General features: G+C 44.6%; 1 protein-coding gene across 1 annotated transcript; it reads right to left on the reverse strand.

The window, feature by feature from the left end:
• Positions 1-2,975: 2,975 nt before the first annotated feature.
• PALM3 (paralemmin 3) lies at positions 2,976-20,576 on the reverse strand. The gene is made up of 6 exons (XM_075206599.1): positions 20,460-20,576; positions 6,892-6,943; positions 6,300-6,380; positions 5,177-5,298; positions 5,006-5,072; positions 2,976-4,870 (listed from the first exon to the last, which is right to left on the reverse strand). The coding sequence occupies exons 2-6, from the start codon at positions 6,934-6,936 to the stop codon at positions 3,398-3,400; spliced, it is 1,788 nt and encodes a 595-aa protein (XP_075062700.1). The 5' UTR covers positions 6,937-6,943; positions 20,460-20,576; the 3' UTR covers positions 2,976-3,397.
• Positions 20,577-25,031: the final 4,455 nt, after the last annotated feature.

The raw sequence follows: 25,031 nt of genomic DNA on the forward strand, positions 1-25,031 counted from the left end.
CTGGAAAGCAACATCACATGAAGGAGCAGCAGTCCTGACATTTCTACAATGACTGGTTCACCATCCACGGTCTCTCCTCACACCAGCCGTGCCGCTGGTAGCTGCACAGACATGCCAGTCACCAATAAATGCCAGTCTCAACTGGCTGCTTTATTATTGGTGGCTGATAATACTTCTGCCATACAGCGCCCACATACATGTCTGCATTATTCCTAAACTGCCTCAAATATAAGGAAAAGGCATTTTTCCATATTATGTCAAAGTAAAAATTGATATGTATAACTTTCCAACAATTTATCTACTACAATGTATAGGTCTTTGAACATATTTTAAAGAAAGATAACAGGCACATTTCACTGCCATGCTAGCATCCATCGTATTCAAATTTTTTTTGTGTGTAAGAAAGTGCGATGTGGGTGGAGCTTTATTCTGCTTGTAGCCAATCAGAGAATCAGAAGGTTCACAGGGCTTGATAAACTTTCCTCCAATCAAAGCATCGGAACACTCACAAGGCTAGTCCAACCTTTAGCCAATCAGAGAATCAGAGCGTTCACAGGGCTTGATAAACTTTCCTCCAATCAAAGCATCGGAACACTCACAGAGCTAGCCCAACCTGTAGTCAATCAGAGCACTAAAAGTTTTACAAGCTTAGACCCAATTGTAATCAGAGCATTAAAACATTGACATCACAAGAGTTAAAAGGGATTCTCCCCCTTCGGAGAGTTCGACATAATTAAGTGTTCTCTCATTTAGCAGTTAGGTGGGGCCAGGCCACTGGGGCCTCCAGCGTTACATTAAATAAAAACTCCACAAATCCCCTTTAAAGCCAGTGTTGCAGGTGAACCTTTACACTCACAAGACGTTCCGTATCAAAGAACACAAAGGTAATCCGTTGCTTGTGATTGGGCAGCGTCATACATCCAATTGTCTTTGACATGACAGGCAAATTTTGTTTGGCTGAACAAGCGAAAACAACAATAAATATATCTATGTATACACATGCTGCTTTCATTTACTATCTCAGAGCCAAGTAAAACTACAATGATACATATAGAAAGGAAAAGACATTAAGAATAACTCCGGCAAATAACAGGTTCATTTTTCTTATTGTTGATGTTGTTACAGATTGAACTACATCCAAAACTAAAGTTAGTTTTGGATGTAAGTCAATGAGCTCATTTAAAATTCCTCGTAGGAACCTTCAACTTATTATTGAATTTTCACTAGAACTTCCACCTCAATCTCTGCTGACTGAACCCCACCACGATAATCTCTGCACCAAAGTGGGTGATCACGTGCTTTGTATATAGCGTGAGCCAAGTCCAATGCTGTGCTGTGATTGGAGTTTATGTAATAAAATGGCAGGATGTGATTGGTTGCAACACGTTAGCATCATTTTTATTAAAGATACTTAATTTGGGGCGTTTTCTGAAAACTGGTGCACGGCAAAAAGTTGGTGTTGCTCATAGCTACCAATCAGATTAAGCCATTTTTCTAGTGCAGTTTAGAAAATGAAGCCAAACATCTGATGTGTACATACTGGCAACACCGCCTCTTTCTATAATGTCCCCATTTTATCGAATTTCTTTTTCGTTTAATGTGAGGTGGAAAAAAATATATAGGTAAGCAAGGCAGCTACACCATATGTCTCTTCTAGCTTAGCAGTTTATTGACTCCACCCAAATCAGCAAGATGTGGAACAGAGTTTGTAAGACATATGGTAACAATCACTAGACAACTAATGATTCCAATATTTATATTGCAGCAAAGAAAAGGTAAAAACATTCTACTGGGACATATCGGAAGTACATGTTTTAAGTGGATTTCCATTTATATTAAATGCTTTAAATAATGAAAGGCTAACTTCACACAAAACTAAAAAGGATATCCTCATCACCATCTATTTTTATAGCGCCACTGATTCTGCAGCGCTGTACAGAGAACTCACATCAGTCCCTGCCCCATTGGAGGGAGAGAGGGAATAAGAGAGGGAGGGGGGAATGAGAGAGAGAGAGAGGGAGGGGGGAATGAGAGAGAGAGAGAGAGGGAGGGGGGAATGAGAGAGAGAGAGAGGGAGGGGGGAATGAGAGAGAGAGAGAGGGAGGGGGGAATGAGAGAGAGAGAGAGGGAGGGGGGAATGAGAGAGAGAGAGGGGGGAATGAGAGAGAGAGAGGGGGGAATGAGAGAGAGAGAGGGAGGGGGGAATGAGAGAGAGAGAGGGAGGGGGGAATGAGAGAGAGAGAGGGAGGGGGGAATGAGAGAGAGAGAGGGAGGGGGGAATGAGAGAGAGAGAGGGAGGGGGGAATGAGAGAGAGAGAGGGAGGGGGGAATGAGAGAGAGAGAGGGAGGGGGGAATGAGAGAGAGAGAGGGAGGAATGAGAGAGAGAGAGGGAGGAATGAGAGAGAGGGAGGGAGGAATGAGAGGGGGAGGGAAAGAGAGAGAGAGGGAGGGAGAGAGAGAGAGAGAGAGAGAGGGAGGGAGAGAGAGAGAGGGGGAATGAGAGAGAGGGATAGAGAGAGAGACTAGGGTCAATTATGATAGCAGCCAATTAACCTACCAGTATATTTTTGGAGTGTGGGAGGAAACCGGAGCACCCGGAGGAAACCCACGCCAAACACGGGGAGAACATACAAACTCCTCACAGATAAGGCCATGGTCGGGAATTTAACTCATGACCCCAGCGCTGTGAGGCAAAGTGCTAACCACTGAGCCACCATATTAGTCTTACGTATGCTTGTAAAGGCCCGGTCAGGAGAGTCTTGCCTCCTCTTCTGGTTTTCAAAGCTCCTCTCCCATGAAGTTTTCATCCATGTGCTTGGCCCGTAAGTATTGGGGGACCTCAAGATCTACAGAGCACTGGTAAGGAAAACTATAATATCACGCCACGTAACGCTACACAAAACAATTTTTTTTGTTCTTGTTTTGGGTGGAGTTAGCCTTTAGGTCTAGTAAGAACAAAACAAGCGACAAAATATTAGATTTAATACCGAATGAAAAATACATGATCCTTTTATTAAAGAATACATTCATACAATTATTAACATATTGGTTTTCCATTAACTACTGTTTGTGCATTAAAAATATCTCATTAAAATACTTAAAGTGCACCCATTCCCCACCCTGGGTGAGTGATGTCACTAGTTCCTAATGAATTGATTGGCTGCCTTGTCGTGAATATTGATTCCGCCCACAAAAATGGCTGCCTCCATTGAGTGTAGTCAATAAGTGCATTTTAAAAAAAATATATCCGGACAAAGAAAAAAAAAATAATAAAAAAAAAAAAATACTATATATAGGCGATATCTGTTTTCTTTTTAATTATTATTATTATATAATATCGAATTATAATATCCAACTTAATTTAAAAAGTTATAATAATGTAGCGCACCATTATATTCACATTACTACACAACACTGGCATGTCTTCTTTTTCACAGGCGTGTCCTTGTCCCGTGTCTCTGCTGTGTTAGATCCATGCTGGTGCGGATGGGCATCAGTCTCTTGAGTTTTGTGCAACAGGGGCTGGCACTCAGCGGGAGTGTTTGTTATTACTGTGCCAGGCTGGTGGGAGGCTGATGGACCCGGTTGAGGGTGAGCGGAGTGTTGGTTAACTCCTGGAGCAGATATGACCACAACTTGGGATATATGTACTTGACCAGGTTGTTGGTTGTCCTCATCAGGTAGTGACGCACTGGGGTGCTGGTTATTAGGTGGCAGTGTTGTGGTCTTCTCTTGAGCCATAGTTGGCAGGATTGGGCACTGGTCTTTGTAGATAGGCAATGAGATTAAATCCAGATTCTGGTCCTTGAATGGCAATAATGGGTTTTGCTTTGAATCTTCTGGTGGCTGTGTTGAGTCAGGGTCTTTATCCTGACCTGTAAGTAACACCACAGGATTATCAGCTTTGTCTTGAGTCACTGGTGGTTTTTCATTTTGGTGTTGTTCCTGCTTTTCAAGCGATATTACAAACTCTTCAGTCTGGTCTCGATTTTGGTCATGGATAACTGATCCTGAAACGTCTTTTTCATTTACGTTTTGGCTATTTTTGTGGTCACCTGTCCTCAACGGTAAGTCATGGTCCTCTGCAGTGGGTAAAGTTGGATGTATGTCATTTTGGGTTGACCTTTCATTCTCTTTTTGGTTTTCAAGGATCTCTGAATTTGTGGGTTCACCCAGTAGTTTTACATTGTCATTCTGATGTTGATTGAACGAAACCTTGCTTAGGTCTTCATTTGCCAAACTTGGCTGTGAGATGTCCAGTTTATGACCTTCTGTACCTAGGTTTACATGCCCTGACTCGTGAGTGAGATGTTCCAAGTTCTCTTGCTCATGTTCCAGACTCTTGTCCGAGCTTTGGTTATGAAGGTCTATGTTTTTATCAATGTGCTCTTGGTCCAGACTCTGATCTTGATGTTGATGTTCCCCATCCTTGTCAAGATGCTCTGCATTCTCATCCTGATCTTCTCGGCAGTGATTTAAATTCTGCATTACATCATCTTCTTTTTGAGCGAGATTCTCATGGTGCCCAGCTTCACCTTTTTGGTCAAAATGTTCCTGGTTCTGGCTTTGATGTGTTTGATTTGCACCCAGTTCATTTGATTTTGGAAGTTCTAGACTGTGTTCCACTTGATTATTTTCTGGAATTTTTATCCCTCGAGGAGCTGGTACGGGAGGTCCAACCAGCCCATCCTTACCCTGTGCAGGCTCTTGTTGTGATAGAACTTGTCGTTCCATCTCTGGTTTTTCTCCTCGACTGCTATCTAGTGGCTTATCTTCTTTTATAGTTGTATTGTGCTCATGATTCTCTTTCTGGTCAGCTGCACGTTGGTTCCCGTCACCATTCACAAGTTCCTTATGCAGGTTAGTCCCCTAAAACCAAATAAAGTGAAGCGTAACAAAAACAGAGCCACATTCATGTCCTCAGATTCTAGAACGGTTGTGAAAATAATTCTCCAAAGATGAACTCTACTTGGACAAAACTAGAATATTCACCAAAAAAGTTACCTCAACTTTCTTCGTTTTTGCGATGTTCAGTTCTGGATTTTCCAAATGGACCAGCTGTAACTGGTAGCTGCAATAAAACCAGGTAAATGCACCATAAACATTTTCTCACGCTCAAATTAACCTACACTTCCACCGCTACACCATCACACTGTATGATGACCATCGACTCACCTCTCCAACTCAAGCTCAAGGTTCCGTATTTTATCTTCTGTCTGACTTAGTGGGTTGTCCGTTTCTACTCCTTGGGCAGGAACCAGCCCATCCATCAACCAGCGATCTCGCAGAGACTTCCTCTGTGGGCAGGTAAACAGGGTAAGAGAACAATTTTATTGGGGTGATGCAGGTGGTGACTAGTGGGTTGGTGACTGAAAGTGTATCTGTTTACGGTGGAGTCATTTTTTGGGCCAAACCAATATTTCTAGAAATGCAGCCAATCAGTTCACTAGGAACAAGTGACATCACTAAGGCATCTGCATATTGCTGCAGCCCACTAAACGGCTGCTTCCATTAAGGTTACTCACATATTGTAGGTTGGTGTTATATGAGAGCAGGAAAACAGCTGGAGAAAGAAGCTTTTTTTCCTGCTGGTAAGATCTACATGTTACAGAAGCAGTTTTTCAACTGCTGTTTAATCAGTGATGTGACAGGTGCAGGAGAAATAACAGACATCTGTAAAGCACTTCAGTCCTTCAGTTGGTTTCTTGCCGGACTAAATGCTGCTTGCGCTTTTAAAACAGCTGCTAGAGCAGGAAATCTGCCTGTGTGACACACCGTCCGCAACACACATTCAATTCAGTAGGAAAAGCAGAGGAGATAAAGCTCATTCTGTTGACTCTTTATTCCCACAAGAGTCTTTTCTGTTTGAAGATGTTGTCCTACTGAAATGAAGCAGCAATTAGGGCCAGCAGCAAAACAGCTCGTGCAAAAAAAAAAAAAAAAAAAAAAGGGTCTCTTAAAAGTTTGTCTCCAGCACTTGTTACATGAGCGATTAAACAGCTGCTTAAAACTGCCTGTAGGCTACGTAACAAATCTAGGCGTATTGGCAAATATTGGGGCACTCCGCACCACCAGAGTATTCTGAAGCTGTCACATGACACCATTCTTAGGGCTGATTCTGCAGAGTACTGGTGTTGTATCCCATAGTGAACATAGTACACCGCTGGGTAACTACGCTTGGCAAGAGGTCTATTTAACTCTAAGTACCACCATAGACACAAATATAGCAGGTTCTCAGACATGCTGTGATCAATGAAGGCGATTTCAGGAAAGGGAAGATGGCAATTTTCGTTATTACCTTCTGTTGTTGCAGTTTGAGTTTCTGCAGCTCCAGCTCCCGCTGTATCCTTTCCACCTCGCTCAGAATCCTGCGCTTCTCCTATCAAAGCAATAGGAAGAGTAACATTATCTCCTCGCCAGGTATTGCATACTAGAGTGTCAGCTCTGTGGGGCAGTTTTCTCTATACTCAAAAGTTTTCCTTCTAACGTTTTGCATCAGTGCGCTGTATAATACCGGTGTCTGTCCGTATATTAGAGTGTTAGCTCTACAGAACAAAACTATGTTCTCCCACGAGTTTGGCAACTTACTGTAGAGTAGCTGTGTATCTGCATAGTAGAGTATAAACTCAGCAGGACAGGATTCAATTCTTGGTATAACTTTTCATCATTGTATTTGTGCATACTCAGTACTAGAGTGTAAGCTCTGCAGTCCACGCTACATTTATCCCACTGTCCATCTGTCCCCTGTGTTGTCTCTATACATAACGGTGTAAGCTCTGCATGACGGTATTCCCTTCTCGGACTAGATTGCATTATTCCTGCACTGTATCTGTGAATACCTGGGTATTAGAGTGTAAGCTCCGGAGCACAGGACTCAGAGTTTTACTCACGTTGATTCCATGCAAGCGTTGGCTGTATAGCTGAGTCTCCCCCATCTTGACACTGCAGAGGAAGCAGAAATGTCACCTATATAACAACAACAATACAGAGCTTCGCCACTTCCTGACAGAGCGCTCGCTGTTAACCACTTGTGTGCTGCACACAGAACGAGAACACAGCCAAAGGTACAGACAGCAAATGTAACGGGCCAGCACCGAACAACAATACATGACCACCAATTCTTATATATTACTTAATTTTACAGTATTTGTCCCCCTCCCCCCAAACAGCAAAATGATAGGGGCCTGGAAAGAGATTTGTGACGCAGCGCACTTCTGACACCTGTACGTCTACTGCGGCTGATTGGACGGATCCTGCTATTTGGGAGAGATTATGTTACATATATGGAAGTGATATAATGAAACTAAAATAGTCCATACAGCTTTAAAATCTCCTATACTCAGCATTAAAGTGTACCCATCCGCTACATACGAAGGAGGCAGCCATATTCATCATCATCACCACCATTTATTTATATAGCGCCACTAATTCCGCAGCGCTGTACAGAGAACTCACTCACATCAGTCCCTGCCCCATTGGGGATTAGTCTAAATTCCCTAACATACACACACACACACACACACACACACACACACAGACTAGGGTCAATTTTTGTTAGCAGCCAATTAACCTACCAGTATGTTTTTGGAGTGTGGGAGGAAACCGGAGCACCCGGAGGAAACCCACACAACACAGGGAGAACATACAAACTTCTCACAAATAAGGCCGAGGTCGGGAATTGAACTCATGACCCCAGTGCTGTAAGGCAGAAGTGCCAACTACTACGCCACCGTGCTGCCCTGTTTTGTGGGTTAAAGAAATATTGCTAGCAATTCACTGGGAGCCACGAGGGCACTTTCTCCGCCTGCATCCTCCAAGCATCCAGCACAACTTATAACCACCACCAAACTGACATGCTACCACCGACATGCCAGATAAATCCCCCAGAAGGCCATTCTGCTTTAGGCACAAGTACGGCCATCTACAAACAGTATTTGATTTGCGCACACTCATACACGAACGTCACACCAAAATAAACGGCCAAGTGTACGCCGATACGCACATTCATATCTAGAGTTCCTGATTCAAGTAAAGACTTTTTACTTTACAGAAGAGTGTTGTGTAATACAAGATGTGTAGATTCATCTATAAGTTGGGTAATAAATGATTTGCTGGCTGAACGACAAGCTGGGTAGTCTACAATGCAGGAGTTATCTCTCCGTTTAGATTGACTCATCTCTTGCTCGGAAACCCAATCCGCTGGCGTGGCATTAACTCTCCTTCTGCTGGAGAACAGTGAATCGCTGCTTAATGAAGCTAAGCAAAGTAATCAGTATCTGGATAGCAGCTGGCTAGAAACCATCACAACATGTTCCCTCGCACCCAACTGAGCACTGGTATCTCTAAGCTGAGTAACCAGGAAATTGTTGGGTTAAGAACTGAACTTGCCAGGAAAAAAACATTGTGAAGAGTCGCACTGAACAGCAGATGCTTAATGCAGCCCATTGAGCGTGGAGATCTTGCTAGATTACGCTTTTAACTCTTATTTCCAGGTTGTTCAGCTTACCAGCCCCATTCCTGCAGAATGTCTCTTAAAGGATTGCATTGAGGTCATGAAACTTATCTCACATACAACAGCACAACATGAAATCACTTGCGATGTCCCAGCCTAAACCCCCTCTTGCCAGTTACCCCAACGTCATCTTCCTGAACGCCACTAACAAGCCATTACCCCTTTCCTTTCAATCATTAACCCTACTCTTGCCAGGTACTTCAACATTATTTCTCATGCTAAAATACCTTTTGCCAGAGACTTTTTTTTTGCAACATCTCATTAAACTCCGTATCTGAATGAGATCTCTATGAACACAACAGTACTATTACCCCATATTCTTTATTTGGGCGAGTTGGACCAAACATTCTCATTATTGTTATAAGTGGTCATTAACATTCCATCAGCAAACCATGCATTACAAAGGAACACAATATTATAGCCCTCTGTATGAATGCATGTACGCTGTCATCATCCCGCTGAGGCATTATTATCTGATCATGCCAAGCTGTTGTCCCACCATATTTCAGAATAACTGGGCACAGGGTGGCTCTGTCCTATCACTATATCATTGCATCCTACTTTAGCAAGGCACCAATATCGACAAATGCAAATATGTACAGTCTAAGACAGTGTTGGCTAACCTGTGACACTCCAGGTGTTGTGAAACTACAAGTCCCAGCATGCTTTGCCAATATATAGCAGCTTATTGCTGGAAGGGTATGCTGGGACATGTAGTTTCACAACACCTGGAGTGTCACAGGTTAGCCAACACTGGTCTAAGACGTGCCCATAAGGTGTACCGAACAGTTAATGCCATTGGCCTGGGACACCAAAAATGTCTCACCACAACATTTTAGAGTGCATTGGTGCGATCAATGATCACATTTACATATTAATTTGTAATAGTACCGGATTTCCTAGTAATGAGTTATATAAGAAAGGGTAACTTGGTAATGAGGGAACAATATTTGAACTAAGCACAAATATTGCACAAATAACCAGTGCCTTGCCAGACGTTAGCACATCATCCTCTTCCTCCATTTCCATTAGACGCCAGCTAAGCGTTAACCCTTCAGCTTCCAGAGGCCTGAACGTCATCTCTCCAGTTACACCAAGGTTCACCCTCAACAGCACCGCCCGTAACATGCTTTCATATACCTGTCCAGCAGACCAATCAAATGTGAGCTCCCTCTGTCAGTCTATCCGGTCCAAGTCCTGATGTTTTCTTCTCATTGGCTATTTACAATAGAGACATTTTGGGTGCTAGGGCAGCAAGGAGGAGCCACACCATGGCGTAGGCAGGAATAAAAGATGAGCTTGTTGTGTATTACAATTACTTGGCATACGGGAGGCCTGGCCAACCTGTGGCTTTCCAGGTGAAACTACAAGCCCCAGCATGCTTTGCCACCATATAGCCAATCAATAGCTGGCAGGGCATGCTGGGACTTATAGTTTCACAACACCTGGAGAGCCACAGCTTGACCAGGACTCCTATATGGAGTTGGGGTTCACAGCTTTAATTCATCACTGTGTGACAATTGCAGATAATTAGCCCGGTAGAGATCTGACCATTTAAATCTCACGACACCAGCTAAATGCGGCACTTTCCGCATACTTCTCGACTGTCCCGATTTTATTGTACGCCCCGTCACTCAGGGTCTATTGATTTGGGCGGGGCTTGATGTGACTGCCACACCTACTTTTGACAGCAAGCTGTCTAGCCGCTCATCTAGTCTTTACCTACCTTGCTTTTGGATTTCCCAAAAGTCAAGTAGGAAAAGTAGCAAGTATGTAATTAATAATCTCAACCCAGGTATCAGTAATGGAATTAAGCGCATAGCTCAGTGGGCTGTCCTGTTCTCCATAATCTAGCGATCCCCAAAGTATGTCCCGCGGCTCCCAGGGGGCTGCGGCACTGTTACAGGGGTGCCGCGGCCAAGGGACAAAAATAAATCAAAAAACAACTTACCAATCCGGCGGCGCCCGGGACCCAGCATCCTCCTCCCTCCTCACCGTCATCACACCCAACATATTCAGTGAGAAGCGGCAGGAGAGAGGAGGATGCTGGGTCTCGGGCGCCGCCTCATTGGTAAGAAGATAGAAGAGAAGACAGAAGAAATAGAAGAAAGAAGGCCAAGTATGGTAGGTAAAGAAACAGAGGGGAAGGTGAAAGCAAACAGCAATGGAGGGGCAAAAGAATGAAGAAAGGGGCAGACAGTGTGTGTGGGGATGAAGAGGGGGCAGACAGTGTGTGTGGGGATGAAGAGGGGGCAGACAGTGTGTGTGTGGGGATGAAGAGGGGGCAGACAGTGTGTGTGGGGATGAAGAGGGGGCAGACAGTGTGTGTGGGGATGAAGAGGGGGCAGACAGTGTGTGTGGGGATGAAGAGGGGGCAGACTGTGTGTGGGCCTGAAGAGGGGGCAGACAGTGTGTGTGGGCCTGAAGAGGGGGCAGACAGTGTGTGTGGGCCTGAAGAGGGGGCAGACAGTGTGTGTGGGCCTGAAGAGGGGGCAGACAGTGTGTGTGGGCCTGAAGAGGGGGCAGACAGTGTGTGTGGGCCTGAAGAGGGGGCAGACAGTGTGTGTGGGGATGAAGAGGGGGCAGACAGTGTGCAGACAGTGTGTGTGGGGATGAAGAAGGGGCAGACAGTGTGTGGTGATGAAGAGGGGCACAGAGTGTGTGGATGAAGGAGGGCACAGTGTAAAGGTGAAGGGGCACAGTGTGATGATTTTTGTACATGTGGTTTTATTTTGTTTGATCTTATTCCTCTTAAATTTAGCTGTAAATTATTATTTGACAGAAATATAATTGAAAAAAAAATATATATAACAATATTCTTTTCCCTTGGATTTTTGTATAATATTTTTGCAAACAACTTACTAAGTATTTCTGTCCTGATCTAAATACTTGCGTTATTTTCACTCAAATACTTGAACTGGACTACTCTGTAATTATTTTGGACGGGTGCCTTGAAAACAAATTTGGAGACTCTAAGGGTGCTGCGAACTGAAAAAATTTGGGAACCACTGCCATAACCCCTATCCTGCCTAAATCTATCATACCTCTGTTGCCTATAACATACTCCCTTGAATCTTTGGCACTTATGGACCTAACCCGAATAGACATACTTCTTCCCATTGTCTAAAGTATAAACCCTGAAAATCATGCTCCCCGGCGTTCCCTGAGAGCCAGTCCAATTTTTCTTGGGAGTGGGAGATATAAAGAAGACAATGTCCAACAGGCCCCTCCAAAATGACCCCCATCTCATCAATTTATTAGTTCATGCGAGAGGTATCGGAACACAGCATAATCCCCTGGGCGATAGAACAGATTGACGCCTCTGTTGGTTTACAGGGGACAGATACTAATGTCACCACTGGTCTATATACAGGCACATATTATAAATGCATGGGAAGGAGAATGCAATAGCTCTGTAACAACAGCATATTTCTGTATCTGACAGCAGTGTGCTCAGGTACAACAAAAGGAAAATCTAAGGACATACAGTTATGGCCAAAAGTTTTGAGAATGACACAAGTATTGGTTTTCACAAAGTTTGCTGCTTCAGTGTTTTTAGACCTTTTTGTCAGATGTTGCTATGGTATAACTGAAGTAAGATTACAAGCATTTCATAAGTGTCAAAGGCTTTTATTGACAATTACATTAAGGTTATGCAAAGAGTCAGTATTTGCAGTGTTGACCTCTGCAATTCGCCCTGGCATGATGTCAATCAACTTCTGGGCCATATACTGACTGATGGCCGCCCAATCTTGCCTAATCAATGCTTGGAGTTTGCCAGAATTTGTGGGTTTTTGTTTGTGCACCCGCCTCTTGAGGATTGACCACAAGTTCTCAATGGGTTTAAGGTCTGGGGAGTTTCCTGTCCATGGACACAAAATTCCGATATTTTGACCCACTTAGTTATCACTTTCGCCTTATGACAAGGTGCTCCATCCTGCTGGTAAAGGCATTGTTCATCACCAACTGTTCTTGGATGGTTGGGAGAAGTTGCTCTTGGAAGATGTTTTGGTACCATTCTTTATTCATGGCTGTGTTCCTAGGCAAAATTGTGAGTGTGCCCACTCCCTTAGCGGAGAAGCAACCCCACACATGAATGGTCTCAGGATGCTTTACTGTTGGCATGACACAGGACTGATGGTAGTGCTCACCTTTCCTTCTCCAGACAAACATTTTTCCGATGCCCCAAACAATCTGAAATGGGATTCATCAGAGAAAATGACTTTACCCCAGTCCTCAGCAGTCCAATCCCTGTACCTTTTAAAGATTATCAGACTGTCCCTGATGTTTTTCCTGGAGAGAAGTGGCTTCTTTGCTGGCCTTCTTGACACCAGGCCATCCTCCCAAAGTCTTCGCCTCACTGTGCGTGCAGCTGCACTCACACCTGCCTGCTGCCATTCCTGAACAAGCTCTGCACTGGTGGTGCCCCGATCATGCAGCCGAATCAACTTTAGGAGACGGTCCTGGCACTTGCTGGCCGTTCTTGGGCGCCCTGATGCCTTCTTCACAACTACTGCACCTCTCTCCTTGAAGTTCTTGATGATCCGATAAATGGTTGTTTTAGGTGCAATCTTAATCTTAGCAGCAATATCCTTGCCTGTGAAGCCCTTTTTGTGCAAAGCAATGATGACTGCACGTTTCCTTGCAGATAAACATGGTTAACAGAGGAAGAACAATTATTTCAAGCACCACACTCCTTTTAAAGCTTCCAGTCTGTTATTCTAACTCAATCAGCATGACAGAGTGATCTCCAGCCTTGTCGCCATCAACACTCTCACCTGTGTTAACGAGAGAATCACTGACCTGATGTCAGCTGGTCCTTTTGTGGCAGGGCTGAAATGCAGTGGAAAAGTTGCTTCTGGGATAAAGTTCATTGTTATGACAAAGAGGGACTTTTAAATTAATTGCAATTCATCTGATCACTGTTAATGACATTCTGGAGTATATGCAAATTGCCATCATAAAAATTAAGGCAGCAGACTTTGTGAAATATAATATTTGTGTCAATCTAAAAAATTTTGGCCATGACTGTACACTCTTTACACATCCTTACATTGTCTTTTATTAATGTAAAAGTTTTCCTTGTAAATGCTGAGCTGATTATATCATTAAATACTGATTATAATGACATAATTAACAGAAGTTTAGTACATATATAATACACCACTATACTAGTCACACCTTGTCCTTCCAACCCACGCTGCTTATTTGCGCCTTCCCGTCAGAGTAACCCCTCCATTAAACCCTTCCTTACCAACAGAGGAATTCCTAATTATCCTTTACCAGTAATGCAATGCACAGTCGTGTTAACCCATTATTCGTAATAATCAGCAGACAACCCACAGCCCATATGCTGCTAAGTACACCATCATCATTCCTTCAACCTGTCACAGAAATGATCCCTAATCCCTACAGCCAACACCCCACCCACCCCCCCTAGTGATTTCAATGTAATATCTTGTCTACGCCCTACTGCAACTTTTAATAAAGCATTGTCTTTTGTGCCTTTCTGCTGCAAATCTTATTCATGTATCTACAGCAGCATGCACTGCCATTTCCAAAGCCCTTGGATATGACACAAAGCTGCTTTGTGGGTACAAATGTTCCGAGATGACGACGGAGCTGCTGCATCTGCAGGGGGCTTAATGTCTTCCGCCTAGCTTCAGGTGTGCCTATGGCAGTGAAGGAGTTAATGTTGTGCGGGGAGGATGCAGGTCATTTGTTCCTCCATGCTCCATATACCCCAGGAATGCACGACACGCAGAGCATGTGACTGCGGCCCACACAGACATGCGCACATACACACAAACCCACAACATGCACATAACACTTCCACATTTGTACAAAAAAAATATAGGTAGGTATGTTGTATATTCTAGCAGAGCATAATGCTATGACAAAGAGGGCCTTAGTATAAGGGCTCCTGGTTCAATGGGGCTCCAGGATAAGGCTTTAACCATATTACAGTAGAAGCCACATTTTAAATGCAGTATATTAATGGGTGAACTCTCAACTTTCCCTATGGCCCATTACAGTTCATGTAAACAATAAAGACATTTTCAGAGACACAAATTCAAATGATTACTGGCTGAAAACGATCTGCTATTTCCCACAAGGAGGTAGTGCCCCTGTCACGTGGGGGTCCCTTCGATGGGACCCCTTAACTTCTGTGTCAGTGAGACCCTGATATTTTTCAGTCCTCCGGCACGGAGGTCCTGAGGCAGCTGGGAGACCAGACACCTCTTTCCTGCTGCGGTGCAATGAGTTGATCCCGCCCACGTTGCGTCAGCCCATTGACGCCGCCAGATTTGTAAGCCCCAGTGAGCGCTTCATATCTTTTAACATAGTCTGGATAAGGTGTCAGAGAGCAAGGTGGTCTGTCTGGACTGAGAGGTGGTCTCTGCTTATTCGAGTCCTCCCAGGTCAGGGAAGGTGGAGAGGTGCTCACAATGCCAAAGGGGCACATACGCTTTAAGCACAATACCCAAAGATCTGTATGAAATCCCTATCTCATACTGATGAGACTAGGGGGTCGACTTATCAAACCTTCTAAAATGGAAACAATCAGATTCTAGCTCTCATTTGTCTAGTGCATTCTAGAACACAATAGCTAGAATCTAAATGGTTGCCATGGGCAACACCTCCCTCAACTTCTCTTTCTAAGAAAGTTTGATAAATCTACCCTTTAATAAGGTAGAAACAGCTGTATGTAAGTTGAAACAATGATTGTGTTTTTGTGCCTGAAAAACCTTATGTAACAATAAAAAGAATATTTTAGTTTTCTCTGCCCTACAGCCTTGTGCTCTTATATGGTCACAGAACCTCTCAGTGACTGCTAATACCCATATAATTTACAGTATAGCAGTATTATTGGGGGTCTTATATAGAGAAGAAAAATCTCATTACTACAAATTCCTGGAGGATTCCTGATTTCCTGAAAACTGGGAAGGAGGGAACACGGCCTCCGTTCTCGGAAGGACGCTGCTTTCTGCCAGCTGATTGGTGCAAAGGTAAGAGGCTGGTATAAGCTAGTGCAGTATTGGCTAACCTGTTACACTCCAGGTGTTGTGAAACTACAAGTCCCAGCATACCCTTCCAGCAATAAGCTGCTATATATTGGCAAAGCATGATGGGACTTGTAGTTTCACAACACCTGGAGTGTCACAGGTTAGCCAACACTGAGCTAGTGTGTGATCTGCAAGTGGTTAAAGACTGCAGTGTTTATACAGCCAGCATGATACACTGAGAGCAGGACAGGTCTGCTCATTAAATAAGGAGGAGTTTTGTGAATACTTTACAACTTGGATGGAAACTTTCTTTTCTACAGAAACTTCATACTGTAGTGTACACAAAGCAAAACAAACATCACTGACACACACTAAACTCACAATAGTACAGAGAAGGGACAAGGATAGCATCATGTTGATGGTTGGACCTCAAATGTCTTTAGGACAGTGGTCTAATGGGTTGTGATAGAGGAGAAAAGGCTGAGAATGCAGTCATTTGAGCCGCTGTGACATCACTGCCGCTGATAAGAGCAGGGGGAGATGGGGGTGAGGGCAGTTAGCGGTAGGGGGAGATAAGAGCAGGGGGAGATGGGGGTGAGGGCAGGTAGAGGGAGATAAGAGCAGGGGGAGATGGGGGTGAGGACAGGTAGCGGTAGGGGGAGATAAGAGCAGGGGGAGATGGGGGTGAGGGCAGGTAGAGGGAGATAAGAGCAGGGGGAGATGGGGGTGAGGACAGGTAGCGGTAGGGGGAGATAAGAGCAGGGGGAGATGGGGATGAGGACAGGTAGTGGTAGGGGGACATAAGAGCAGGGGGAGATGGGAGTGAGGGCAGTTAGTGGTAGAGGGAGATAAGAGCAATGGTCACAACAATGCACCCATCCAGTCCACTAGGAACCAGGACATCACTGAGGCCTAACTAATATTCAGGAGGCACCGGTTCCTAGGAAAATGATTGGCTGCATCCTCATGTACGTTACTTTATCCCACAAAATGGCTGCCTTCAGAGTCCTAGTTTAATGTCCCCTGGAGCTTTAACATTCAAAAAGTTTTTTTCTTTCCAGTATTTCAGCACCAAAAGCTCTGATGTTAAACCTACAACTGGTATCTTCTTTTTTTACAATCATGCCCTTTGCAGCGTGGACAGGTTGTATGAGCTTATTCGTTGCGATGGGAGCGAGAAGATTTTTAGGTTAGACAATGGCCCCTGGCTCAGAGCCTTTTACAATCCCCAGATGCACCAACCGGAAATTGTAGGTTATAAAACTGACACAGCAGAAGTAACAAAACCCTAATCCCAGCCTAATCCTAACTCTCGATCCCTCAACAATTACCCGAAATCTGGCAAAATGTTTGGCAGCAGCGGGATTCTGTCACCAGATAACACATTAGTGAAGAGGTATTAGAGTACAGAGCTGCGGTAAACAAGAGTACACTGTACATACAGCGCCTTCTGTGTGTCCATTGTGGCTGTAATATGAGTAGGGAGGAGGGGGGAGAGGGGGACAGGCTGGGAAACATGGAGGGACAGGCAAATTATCCAGACAGAGCAGGCTGATCGACCCATGGCTCTAACAGCTGCTGTGGTACTCCAGGTCCCAGAGATCGGCTCGCCGGGCATGCTGGAACTAGTAGTTCTACAGCAGCTGGAGAGCCACAGGCAGCATTTCTCCCAGATATAATAATATTATATATAATTAGGTGAGACAAATATGTACATACAGAGAGTAGAGGAAGGTACACAAGGGTCAGGGATTTCTAACCTTCTACCATCGCAGTGGCTACACAACAGGTGTATTATTTATATACACATATATATCTATTGGCAGAGTGCACATAGTGATAAGGGGAGAAATTGTTAATGAGAGAAGATAAGATAAGAGCAGAGAGAGATGGGGTGAGGGCAGTTAGTGGTAGGGGGAGATAGGGTTGAGGGCAGTTAGTGGTAGGGGGAGGATAAGATCAGGGGAGATGGGGGTGAGGGCAGTTAGTGGTAGAGGGAGATAAGAGCAGGGGGAGATGGGGATGAGGACAGGTAGTGGCTGGGGGGAGATAAGAGCAGGGGGAGATGAGGTGAGGGCAGTTAGTGGTAGAGGGAGATAAGAGCAGGGGGAGATGGCGTGAGGGCAGGTTGTGGTAGGGGGGAGATAAGAGCAGGGGGAGATGGGGGTGAGGGCAGTTAGTGGTAGGGGGAGATAAGAGCAGGGGGAGATGGGGTGTGAGCTGATAGTGACTGGGAGAGAGGAATAGAGTGTGGGAGGAATGTTCTCATTTACCTTAGTTACAAAAACATCCTTCCTAAATGCTCTGCATACCAACAATACCAACAGCACCACACATCGGTGCTCCTTCTATAACAAGGTATAACCAGCAACAATACTCTGTCCCAAGTACCTTTTTACTCCACATTAATACCTGCAAGGCAATAGTACTATGTCCCAAGTACATTTATACTCTACATCAGCGGTTCCCAAACTGTGCGCTGTGGCTCCCTGGGGTGCTGCGACGATCTCTTTGGGCTGCCGCGGCCAGGGCCGGTGGTAATCTGGGTAAGCTGGGTGGGGGAGTACTTGATAGTTATTTTGGTTTAGGAGTGCCTTGAAAAAATTATGGAGACACTAAGGTTGCCTCGAATTGAGAAAGTTTGGGATCCACTGCTCTACACTAATACTCTACAAGCCAATAGTACTACGTCCCAAGTACATTTATACTCTACACTAATACTATGCACACCGTTCTATGCCCAGGGCCTATACAAGCAACAGAGCAACCTAGGCGGACCCCCAGACTCTGATACGGCACACCCACCTCTGCTGCTTCTTACCTTGGCAGGTGGGTGCTGGGGGCGGCAGATTGGGAGTGTGGCGCTTAGCTATGACATCATAGCCAAACGCCACACTACCAACCTATCGCTGACATGGAGGAGGAGCAGCCAGCTAGCTCCATAAGCCTTCATGTCAGTGGCCGGCCCTCCATGTGGGGGCGCTGTGGGAGCATTAAAATCACTGGGTGAGTGACATTATGCCATTCATCCAGTGTTTTAGACGATCCCCAACCATGCCAAATGCCTAGCTTCGCCTAATGGTATCCCTGGCCTTGTCTATGCCCCAAGTATATTGACACTCCACTCTAATACTCTGCAAACAGTTCTATTGTCCCAAGTATCTACTTTATTATTGTATATTTGTATAGCCTACTCCACACTAGTACTATACAAGCCAACAGTATTATACCCCAATTACATTTACACCCCCCACTAATAATCTACAAACAGTTCTATGTCTGTAGTGCATTTACAATTCACAATAATACTCTGCAAGCCAACAATACTATGACATACTATATTACCCAATAGCAACACACTAACAATATGTTAATAACATATTCCGATATACTTATGTCCAGCAAATAAGCAATATCGTGTATGTGTATATATATATATATATATATATATATATATATATATATATATATATATATATATATTATATATATGTATATATATATTCAGGACTGGTGCTACCATTAGGCGCTTAAAACATCATGTCAATCATTTAGTGTTTTGTTCCCCAGAGCCGCGAATTGGATGTTGTCCGCCCTGTGGATTAAATTAAACATCCCCCTAACTCAGTGACTGACAATAGGGAACAGCGGGTGTGTTCACCTCACTTTGTGATGCCACAGCGCCACACTCCCAGCCTATCACTGACACGGGCGCAGTAGCTGCCTGTGAGGGGGGCAGCACCTTGTGTGCCCAGTACCCTTCCACATTCCCAACTTATAATATTATTAACAATATTATATTTATTATACACCAATACCCTGGAAACCAATATTATTACACCCTTAGCACCACAAAAGTCATCTGTAATTCTAGAGGCCCCCCCTGGTGAGGTACAGAATCTCTAACACCCCTACCACAAAATTATACAGTAACTAGAACAATTCTGTTATTGGGAGCAGACATGGTCACATGATGACGTCTAGTACCACACTGTGACATGTAATACTCTGAAATCAATACTACTGTGTACTACTCCACGAACAGTACTCAGAATGTCAACAATACCTCCAACACTCTGCAATATTACCATGATATGCTATTTAAATACCAGTTGTTATGAACCTAATTAATCCTAATGAATGATGTATGGGCTGGGAGAGGCACAGGTGTGTACAAGAACAGGGCGTGCAATATATTCATATATATGCAATGTGTCATTTTTTTACAAAGAGTATGTGTCTATGTTTACAGTATAAAGGGTACAGATAGTGACTCCTTCCACAATGCTCTGCCCCACTATCGTCTCCTCATCCCGATGCCCCCACCCTACCTATACTCACACTCTGTCTTGTCACCCAGACCCAAATGATACAAGTCAGTGACTTGAAGTCACCTTTGTATTATTATTATCCTTTATTTATAGAGCACCAACCAGAGCCTTAATTAGGGCTGTGTGAGTGGGGCGACCGCCCAGGGCGCAACGCTGAAGAGGGGAGCAGTTTGTGAATATTTTAAGTTCATTTAGTTAAAATTGAGGGCTCGGGGGGTCAACAGTTTTCAATCTCGCCCAAGACGGTGACATTTTTAAGTTACAGCTCTGACACCAATATGCTACACAGCCCCCTTATCCCAGGTAATACCTCCAGTCACCTGTCTCATGTCAATCTCCCTGCACCCAACTCTCCCACATAATATGGGTCCCCAAAATTCATGCACCCTTACACACCCCAGTGACTTGTCAACCATCAGATTGCACCCATCAGATTGCACCCTTCCCCATTGTACTTACCTAGAAAGTACTTACCTCCAGTCCCCCCTAGACATAACCAGCGCACCCCCAGATAGGACTGATCCCCAAAGTCCTGCACCCCACAGACACCAACCCCCAGCCCCATCTCCCGATCACACTTTCATCCTCCCAAATCAGTCTCCTCTCACCTCTCGTCTCCCTCCTTCCTCCGGGCTGACAGCTTGCACTCCCCGATCACATTGCAGACTGAGTGCTGGAGGGACCGGGGCGGAGGGAGAGGGAGGAGGGGGAGTCACAGGGGGGGGGGGAGGCGATACCTGAGCTGGTCTCACCGGTTCCACAGTGAGGAGCAGGGAGGGGCTAGTGGGTAATTAGGTATTATGCGGGGTGCCACCCCCCAGCCAGGATCTCTCATACCCCAACAGGTACATCACCTCTCAAAATAGTCACCAGGGTGTCATTACATGTGCATGCCTGCATATATTACCACTACTCAGCTATATAATGTATGCAGAAATGCACCCTCGTCACTATTTAGTTTTGCAATCTTATATATATATATATATATATATATATATATATATATATATATATATATATATATATATATATATTTATATATATATAGCTTTGTAAATATATGTAAGTAGATCAATGAGTTATGAACATCTTTTTTGTATGGTTGGCCTGAAGGCTTACAATCTTGTAGATGAATTGATGCTCACAACTGTGTTTTTTATATTACACAGATGCCGGTTACTCATTTTGTATCAGACATAGGATCCACCCCTAGAAACATTGTAAAACAGGCATTTTCTAACCTTTTCTCAGTCATTCATAAGTTGTCAAGGGTGGGGAGGATTGGGATGTATGGTGTAGATCTGAATGACTAATGTGTTTACAATTTTTTTATTATTTTCTTTATTACATGAGTAGCCAAATTATTTCGATTATTGATGTACGAAACGAATTGGTGTTCAACTCAGCACTTATACAAGGCGAACTGTCATTATTATGTAATGATAAAGAAATATTGCTGTTTTATACACTATTTGATTGAGCAATCAACCACAGAGAAGCCATCCATGTTATTGCTCTCCTCCAGGATTGTGCCTTGGGCACCAAATATCTTCGTTGTGGTATATCAGCCTCCCTCCTTAGAGGCTCATCCCTGCTTTTCTGTAACCTACACAGTATGATATTGTTTACATATAATTCAATATTACACAATTCACTGCTAGTACAAAATCATTAATAGTTCCAAATGGCGCTAGAAATATGTCAGTCGCTGGTTGTTGTGGGCAACAGCACTTTATCTACGGTTACCGTAGAGCAGTTTTCATAAATATTCTCCATTATGTAATTTAAAATGTGTACTGGACAGGTGGCCTACAGTCATGACCTAGAAATAAATAGACCTGATGCCCAGACACATTGGGCACAGCCGTTTTGTGGGCTAAACAAATATTCATGACAATGCAGTCTATTCATTCACATTTACTGTGACCAGGTGATGGGCGTGTTGTGAAAGTAATCTAATGGCATGTATTTATGACATACGTGGAGCTCATCCCTTAAAAAACTGACATTGATCTGCTATAATAAACAAGTTGGATGTATGAACATTGGTTTTTCGCACATCAATCTTATTGCATCAAGTGGGACAAGATCCTCACTTCACTAGTCTGCTGGGGGACCCTGCTCCTCCCACTATATAACTCTCTACTATATAAGTCTGTGGCTTTCTGCTGCCTCCATTCCCCTCCTCACATCATGTCACTGCCCCTGTCACATGCAACCCTGTCCTCACTAACACATCACTCATCTCCTGATATGCTCTGTGCTGCTGTGAGGCACTTGTACTCCCACTATATAACTCTCAGTCTGTGGCTTTCTGCTGCCTCCATTCCCCTCCTCACATCATGTCACTGCCCCGTCACATACAGCCCTGTCCTCACTAACACACCACCCATCTCCTGATATACTCTGTGCTGCTGGGACCCTGCTCCTTCCACTATATAACTCTCAGTCTGTGGCTCCCTCCTGCCTCCAATCCTCTTCTCACGTCATGTCACTGCCACTGTCACATACAGCCCTGTCCTCATTAACACACCACACATCTCCTGATATACTCTGTGCTGCTGGGACCCTGCTCCTTCCACTATATAACGCTTAGTCTGTGGCTTTCTGCTGCCTCCACTCCTCTCCTCACATCATGTCACTGCCCCTGTCACATACAGCTCTTTCCACACTAACTAACTGAGCCTGAAATACCTAATAGCAGAGGTGGATAGTGTGCAGTGAGTGGTTTAGAAGACGAGACATCTCTGGTTGGTGTATGAGAACTGCTACATATTCATTGTGAATGTTACAAGATGCTTTTTTGTATCCTGGACCAGCTGACCAGTTAGTGCCTTGTATATAATGGCCACCTAATGCCAGAAGCGTGCGATAGAAGTGAGGCAGAAGACGGTGTGAATGGAGAGAAGGGGGGAGGAGGTGAGAGACAGAGTGCTGTATTAGATTGCTCTACATTATTCATTTCTCACTGGTTATTGATCCCCCCACTTCCTCTATAACAGAGCAGCCTGTGCTCCCCAGAGACGGAGTAGTACAGATCCATACAACGTTAGAGGACGCCGAGGGGAGGATTAATGCCTGACCCCCCCGCAGACCAGAGAGGGGCTCCAGCATATTCCTGGTACCGGACAAAGACATCTAATTCCTGCCTGATGTAGTGACCGGACTAATTCCAATCATTCATAAAAGGGACAGACAGGACCACTACTCCTACGTGGCTTTATAGAACAGAGCGACTACCACAGCATGGGAACGTTCCAGGAGCTTATTACAACTGAAGATATCTGAGATAAAGTCGTCATCAGCACCAGGCTTGGAATTTGCGTACTGACATTGATAGGCCGTTTCTGCTGCCCGCAACCCACCCCGATCACCGCAGATCCACCTGTATAAATCAATATATTCTATAAGTTATTTAAATGATCATTGTGGGGTTTTTATTTTTTAACTGTGCTGGTAGATACACATAAGAGGAACATGTTTTAAGCTGATGAAACAAGTGGCAGCCTACTGCCCAGTGGATGGAACTATCATTGGTGTAGCAGGTGCGGTGGGGAATTAGCTAGCTGTGGACCCCGGTTCCATCCTCCCTGCTTCCCTGCACCGGGGCCCACAGCTCGCTACTTCCGGCTCTGCTACCGCCCCTGTAATTCTGCCTTCTTAGGCCCGAGCCTACGTGGCATTCCACATCACGGGCGATATACGTTCCTACACACTGCAGACGTCCTGACAGTTATCCATTTGAAGGCTGCCGGTGTTGGACTCGTGTAGGCAACTCTTACTGCAGATGGCTGATAACAGATAACAATAGCTTGCACTCAGCTGCACAGCAAATGTAGATGGAATGTCAAACCTGTCGAGTTCTGGAGACTTATACATATATATTGTGTATTTTGTACTGTACTATATAGGGCAGCACTTATTTTAGCTTTAGTGGTTCTTTAATGCCAACGAATGCTCCATACAGAGACGGGCAGCTTCCTCCTACCAGGGCATCGCAAGGCGCACTCCCTAAATGACTAATTGTGCACCAACACCCCCTCCTTTAGTTTTAGTGGGATGAATAGGCAATTGGTAAACACTATATAGTGAGAAAATAAATTCCTATTAGGTTGGGACATTCATATATAGATATCTATAAGCGAAGGGCAGAGTGGCACAGTGCCCAGCAGACCCTACTAGACAAACAAAGGGAGAACATATTCTGCAACCACAAGAGCGCTATACTCATGGGGCACATAGTAAATCCCTGTTTGGGGCTTGACGGCGCATGGGGCCTTGGGAGGATGGCCCTCCCCAAAGTCTAGCTTTGTAGCCCAGCAACTTCGTGTTCCGCACCTATCACCTATATGGAATAGAATCAGCAAAGTATGAATTACTCTTCACAAAATTAGTTGCTGGCACCATAGACAAACCGAGGGGGGGGGGGGGGGGGAGTTCCTAGTGCCTTGAAACCCCCCTCCAGGCAATTGAGGTGGCTGGACCCTGCTTCCACTTCACACAGCTCTGCTTGAAAAGGGAGAGCTGTGTGCACCTAACAGTAGTGCACGCAGCATTGCCCATGTATATTATGGGGATAGGAAGAGTTGGAGAGCAACCAAGCACAGTCTAAAATGATAGCCACACCCCCATGCATGCTGGCCACGCCCACTGGCAGCGTGGTGTGGAAACTCCACTCTACAAATCCTGCTTTTGTCCCTGGGTACAGAGATATGTTTATAAAGACATGAGGAGCTTTTCATCCTGAAGATATTTCAGATAAAGGTGCAAACAGATCATGGGGAAGATGTTTTCCTATGTATACCAACCTGACACAGCTGATAACTGAGAATAGTAGCTTGCACTTAGCGGCATTACATAAAAAAATATCTGGTTCTGTCAGAAGGGACAACTGTACATATACAGTGTTCATGGGATCTTTTCATATTGGAATAACATTGTATTCTCAACTTGGTGAGACATTAGTGTTTGTCCTAGAATTCTGCAACTACAGTACAGAGAGGGGCAGATTCCTGAATACCCTAGAGGGCAGATTACAGCAATGCTACAGTACAGAGGGGGGGGGGGGCAGATTCCGGAATACCCTAGAGGGCAGATTACAGCAATGCTACAGGACAGAGAGGGGCACATTCCTGAATACCCCAGAGGGCAGATTACAGCAATGCTACAGGACAGAGAGG

Source organism: Mixophyes fleayi, chromosome 4 (assembly GCF_038048845.1).
Source record: "Mixophyes fleayi isolate aMixFle1 chromosome 4, aMixFle1.hap1, whole genome shotgun sequence".
Lineage (NCBI taxonomy): Eukaryota > Metazoa > Chordata > Amphibia > Anura > Limnodynastidae > Mixophyes > Mixophyes fleayi.